The 6,786-nt window shown below is 41.0% G+C and overlaps 1 protein-coding gene across 1 annotated transcript; it reads right to left on the bottom strand.

The window, feature by feature from the left end:
* Nucleotides 1–585: 585 nt before the first annotated feature.
* On the bottom strand, nucleotides 586–2,646 carry LOC143263732 (uncharacterized). Its single transcript, XM_076528480.1, has 3 exons — nucleotides 2,041–2,646; nucleotides 1,919–1,981; nucleotides 586–1,791 (listed from the first exon to the last, which is right to left on the bottom strand). The coding sequence occupies exons 1-3, from the start codon at nucleotides 2,644–2,646 to the stop codon at nucleotides 586–588; spliced, it is 1,875 nt and encodes a 624-aa protein (XP_076384595.1).
* Between the last annotated feature and the right edge of the window lie 4,140 nt (nucleotides 2,647–6,786).

Below are 6,786 nucleotides of genomic sequence, written 5' to 3'. Positions count from 1 at the left end.
CCATCGCGAGAGCAACTTTACGTTCACATGACTTCGAACGTTCTCCATCGTTTTCCCAAACACTGCATTGTTCATCAGTTTGAACAGATTCTTCGAGAAGTCATTGTTTGCGTTGGCGCGCAACCTCGTATTTAAATCTACGTAACGACTTAACCAACATGAATGTTCAAACTTCAGTATCCGATGAATTTTCTTTAATTTTAAATTATACCTCAAACATTGTTGGAGGTATCGATAATGGAGAACGTAACGATTCTTATCGCTAAGCGTTGACAACAGTTTCTTTTGCAACGGCCCAACCTCGTGAATCGGGCAAAATGGAAGATCCGCATGAGCATCATGAATTTCCAGAGGATACTCTAAGTCGACTTCTAAAATGTACCCGATGGGACTGTCGATCGGCACGGAATCGATGTTGAATTTACTCGTATCGTCAACCCATTGGAAACCCCTGTGCGGCAAAGACTGCGACATGACCCAGCCATACAAATTATTAACATCGAAATACATCAGATAGCTGGACGGTTCGGCCGAATCCTACGTCGACATATACTTGTTATTCGCGCGCGCGTAACGATGCGAACATTAACTCAACCCACCTCGTATTCCCCGCTCCACGAACAAAAGCATGTCAACGTCGGTGAACAATTCCAACTCGATCTTCGTCAATTTTAGACGTGCTGGATCGAGTTTATAATTCTCGAGCGACTTTTCGCGAGAATTTTCAAACACGTCGGCCAACAACAACACATCCAATTTCAAGTACAAGTCGCTGTACTGTCCTAACGTTTGTATACCGAAACGTGACCAAACTTCGTTCGCGTGACAATAGTCGACGTCGGATATCTCGCTGTCGCATAACTGATTATAAAATGCTTCGCGCGGTGGTAAACAAGTGTCGCTTAATTTGTCATAGATCGATACATAGTCGTATGGGAAAACGTCTTCCCTGGTTAGAAGATGAAAATCATCGTTCGAAAGACGATTGAATTGGCTCCTCACGATACGCAAGTCACTCTTGTCCAAGTACGACGACAACTTGTCCAGACTCGAATTCAAGAACTTGAACGAATCGATGAACCGAAACTTTCTGCACATCTTCCACGATTTTTTGATCACATCTTTATTCCTCTTACTGTGTTTCGTGAAAGAAATGTAATTCTCTTTCGTCAGCGGTAACGCGTCTATTTCACCTTCGAATGCGATTGCCAATTCTTTGATGGAAAAGTGTGCGCCGTAGCCGGACAAATTGTGAAAAACCACCGGTATCACGTACGAGGATTGATAGCTCAGATTGCAACGGCTGTGCGCCGGACCCCGACACGCACCTGTGAAATGACAATGATCACGCACTCGCACGTCGTCATTACCGAGTGGTTCTTCGCACACGTGACAATACGTGGCGGTACGAAAAGTTGAGATTTGCGCGGCGGTCAACGGAGCCATTGGAACCATTCGATCAAACACCGGCTGCAATTTACAACTCAACTCGTGCAACTTCGATGCAAACCATGCGATACAACCCTTTTCATCACGATAAGCCCGATACTCGCTCAACGAACTGTCGTATCGACAATGGAGGTAGTAACCTACGCTGAAGGCATGGTGATGTTGATATCTACAGTAAGCTCCATGACCCTGATCTTCCTGTTTCTCCAGCAGGCATTCCAAGTCTGTGTAGATAACGAACGGTGTCGGTTTCTTGTACGCATAATTCTTGAACTCCAGCCACTTATCGTCTTCCGTCGGAAGTTTCAAAGCACATTCGATTTCGTGAATGTTCAATTTTTCCTGCGATTTGAAATACTGTAGACACCTGACAAAAAAAACATAATTTTTTATTTTAATTTTTCTCGCCCACCACCATCACCACCACTATCCAAAAGAAAGAAAAAAAATTTACATGTGTGGATCTTACCGATCGCAAATATGCTTGTTGTGCTGCGTGCTGATCTGAGATGAAACCAGACGAGATGAATTCCTAATACAGAGATAATGATTGCGCAAGTTTTCAGAGTCGTGTATGAGCAGCAAATTTACATGTTTCTCCCGCTTCCTTGAGGTCAAATGCAACGTCTGACATCTTTCTTGTTCCCCTCCCCATTCGAACACGTTCACGGAAACGTCATTCGCTTTTTCGAACTTTGGTATGTCCTTGAACAACATCGGCAATTGGAATCCCTCGGTGTGGAGCACATCGCTGTAATGCGGATAGGATGATGTGCGATTCAAATTATTTTTAACTGGATATAGGCTTGCCACCACTGTCCAATAGAAACATGCATTATCGTCGTTACTGTACACATTGAGGACTGCTTTCTTTAATTGCACTGTTCGAGGCACGGATACCTGACAACTTGCTTGTAACGGCTGATACTTGTTGGAATTCACCATCAAATGCAGGATCTTCGATAACGCCAATCCACTGCCTCGTTCTTGAAACTCTTCTATCGATGTCAAAAGCGTTGGTACAACATCTTTCACGTACCAGCGATGTAGATTCGATGATTGAAAGAGCGCGAAGTTTCGCATGCTAAAACTTTTCACCGAAACCTCGTTGCGCAGCACAAATTCTGCCTCCAATACTACGTTCACTTTTAACGACAAATCACTTCTCGTGTTGCAAGAAATGACGTGGATCGACATGCTCGACGTTGATCACAACGCCGGTCGATATACGATTCTTAAACGCCGATTCGATGTTCTCCCAACGAAGAGTCGATGCTCTCGCGCCAACGTTTCCATACAAACCGCTACCAACGCGTGATGAAAACCGATGATCTGACGAGACCTTCCAAGTTTTCATACGACACATGATCGACAGCAAACTCGATTTTACACCTATGGATGCTTCGTTTTTTTTCACAATGTTCATATATTTCCTACACCATTGTAAACATTCAATACATGATTTCGTCCATTCGCGATAATCGTCCTCAGTTCGAATCAACCTTGACATATGTGTTAACGATTTCAACATGTCCTTGCAAACTTGCGTCATCTTGTGAAAATATTAATCCATATTAATTATGAAAAACAAGTTTTTTCAATTTTGATTTCACGTCGTCGGTTAAGTTTCCAGTTCTCACGAACGTAACTACACTATACAACCAACCACGCGGTGCTCTCCCATCTCGATGATATGTAGTATCGCGGACGGTGAATCGGTCGTTGGCCATTTCACTATAATTTGGCTAAATCGTTTCGTATAGATGAAACTCACGCGACTCGTCAAATCTTTTTGCATTAGACGTTCCGTCGCTGTTTTCCACTCGAGCGGAAATTGATCGTACAGGTATACGTTTATGACGTATCCACAAGCCAAATTCTGTAATGTAGGAACCATCTCACGACGTATCTTCGTCACTCGATGAAAAATACTTCGATATGAATTTCACGCGTGAAGCATTGAGTTTCTCGGTCGGTACATTAATGTCCCATTTGATTTTACGAATATCCCAATCATCATCATCATCGTCGTCGTCGTAGCTGTACAATGAATATTCCGATCTTCTCTTCACTTTATTCAATGGAGGGAGGAAATCACCTCTGGTCATACTCCGTTCAAATTTTGATAATGGTATTAACACTGGTTCGACGAAAACATAATCAGTTTCTTTACGGTATTTAAAAATAATCCTCTTCAACCATCTCTTGGAACGACATTGCGTGTTCAAAGGAACGATTATTTTTAAAACATCAATACTATTGTATAACACGTAATCGAGCAAGTCTCGCGGTTTGAACACGCATGCACCCACGTATGACAACCTAGCGTGGGGATATCTCCGACGAAAAACGCAGTACACGTCGCACAAAATAACATCACAATATCGGATAAAAATCCGTCGAACAATGCTCGAAACAATTATGAACACCGTGTTCAAATATCTTAGACGTTGCGAACGATTGCTACGATGGCACGTTCAACGAACCAACTTCCATACCAATTCCCAACTCGGTAGCGAATAAAATGTTCGCTGCAAAGGGAAAAAGCAAAAACAGTAAAAGAGAGTGAAAAAATACATCTCTCTCTGTCCGCATCATTTGCAAGAGAGAGAGAAAAACCGCTGCAATGAATCCTTCTCTCGCTCTCTATAATATTATACCGAGATAAAAATACGTTACTTTAATAAATCTCAACGAGACAAAAATCCCCGATATCGCTCCGCAAGCGCGGGTAAAGCATTCGCGAGTCTCTCCGGATACAAAACCACAAACTTCTATAAATGCGTCGCGCCTAACGCGCGCAAGAAAAATCCTGCATCGTTTTTGCAAGAGAGAGAACAACCGCTGCACCCCCCCCCACCTCTCTCGCTCTCTACAATATTATACCGAGATAAAAAACCTTACTTCAATAAATCTAATAAACGAGACCAAAATTCCCGATATCGCTTCGTAAGCGACTTCCCGGGTAAAGCATCCGAGAGCCTCACCGGACGCAAAACCGATCCCCTTTACAAGTATTACAAAATGTGACACCTCGCTTAGTCTTTCTCCTGGCCATTACTCTACCATCTTTTGTTACATTTTTATCATAACATAATTAACAATATTTTCGTACTTCAGAGCCTTTTCCCGGTGTTCTTTGGAGTTTGTGTTGTTGTTTTTTAAACCGTCTTTCACACACACTCTCGGACTGACATTTTGACGCTTAGGGTTAAAGAAAATTTTTGTCTGCACAGGACCAAGTACTGCAATGAACTGGTTTGTCGTAAAAGGAATACCGGCCACGAATCCATTTCGATAAAATCTTATCTAGCGGGTCAAACGTTAAAGAGAACAAAACAGACTTGGCGTCCAACGTGTTGAATGAATGCTTATAAGGATCACGTTCTTAACGTAAACTATCTTCTACTGCGATAAGAAACATTGGCTCTACAATCTCAGCGCTTTTAAGCGGCGCGCGTGGCCTGGCGGGGACTTCCTTAAAAATCAGCGTGGCGCTCAAATTGTTAACCGACAACTACGGGCATAGCCCGTAGTACGCTGATCGGGCCAAAAGTGAATATTTCGGGCATAGCCCGTAGTACCATGATCGGGCCAAATATAAATATTAGCGGCGGCGCCCTTTTAAAATTATAAATATTTGATAAGTAATTACAACCTGATGCAATAATTGTGGTAGATGCAAGTACTACAAAAAGTTTATTTATACGAAAATCAGTAATACAAAATTAATAATCTGCAATAGTGTGATACAATTCGAAACATTCTGGTAGATGTAAGGGAACTTTGCACTTCTTACACTCCCACGTTTTCTCTATTCGTTTTTTATCTTTTTGGCAAACCCTACAAGGTTTTGACGGCCTTAATTTTGATGCTGCTGGGTCAATATGTTTTGGAAAATGAGCCCAATGCTTCGAGTGCAGTCTTTCTAGCATATCTCCGGAAGATAATTGTCCTCGTTCTCTATAATTCGGTTTTGGCATATTCTTCAACATTGTTTCCACCCGTTCTTTATTTCGTTGCATAAAATGTAGGAATTAAAAAGACCAGCAGATAAAAAAATTTTTTTTACTTCCTTTCATGTATTTCCTCACTACTGGAAAGCTTGCTAATATTTGGTCTTGGAGATCAATTCCATTCATTCCCTTGTTGTACTCTGTAATACAATGTGGTTTTGGAGTACGATTGGATCCTTGTGTAGTCATTTCGATGAGTCAGCCTTTTATGACGGGTTAAATTGCCTATAAGATAAGCGCCCCTTCAATTTTATGAGCGATTCATCAATAGCATTGTCTTCTTTCATTATATATACTTCTTTAAAGTTTTTGTTCAAATAATTGATCACAGGTTTAATCTTGCTCAATTTATCTGTATTGACAAACAGATTATTGTTTGCGAAATGCAAACACTTTGTAATTTGCAGATATCTTTTCAAAGTCATTTCATCGGCGTTTCAATAACAGCCCTCTTCGACCAATTCATTTGTTTTCTTGGTTTTTTTACCTGTGCCGTTATTATGGACAATGCAAAATATCTTTCGATTTCGTTAGAATCTACAGGAAACCAAGTGTCGTCGATTTCTCCTGTTCTGCATGGATTCTCTCGTATTTGATCTGCATACCGGTTAGTTTCGGTTACAATATTTTGCCAGAATATGTCATCAAATAAATATTAGATTAAATATATCTAATTCTCTTCTACTTCCTCCTAAGTCAGAGTAAGGCTGCCTTTCTTAGGCTAGCAGTCATCGTATAGTCTCAGATTTTTGGACTATTTCTTATTTCTTTCCAAAGCCAGGGCTCTGGTAGTTGATCGTCGTCAGAAGTATCATCAATAACTAATCGCATGCATTTTCTTCGAACAGAACATATATTGTCACTACTGTCACTTTCGTTAGTCACTCACCGCTCTCATCACGAAATCTGTTTCTTGAAAACATCTAGTGGGGATGCTTCTCTAGAATTTATGAAGATAAATTTCGATGTGCGAATGTGAACAAGCATGAATTTTAAGCTCATTCATGTGTTTCGCATGAATTTGAAGCTAACTCGATTGTTTCGTATGCATTTGAAGCTAAATCATGCGTCCCACATGAACTTGAAGCTCAGTCACGCGTTTCGCATGAATTCGATGCTAAATCGTTTGTATCGTATACATTTGAAGATAAATCATGTATTACGCATAGATTTGAAGCTGAATTATGTTTTTCGCACGAATTCGAAGCTAGATCATGTGTTTCGCATGAATTTTAAGCTAAAGCGTTTGTTTCGTATGCATTTGAAGCTAAATCATGTGTCCCGCATCAACTTGAAGCTCAGTCACGTGTTTCGCATGAAT

Source organism: Megalopta genalis, unplaced genomic scaffold, assembly GCF_051020955.1.
Source record: "Megalopta genalis isolate 19385.01 unplaced genomic scaffold, iyMegGena1_principal scaffold1285, whole genome shotgun sequence".
In the NCBI taxonomy this organism is placed as follows: Eukaryota; Metazoa; Arthropoda; class Insecta; order Hymenoptera; family Halictidae; genus Megalopta; species Megalopta genalis.
This window is presented reverse-complemented; position numbering and strand designations above follow the sequence as displayed.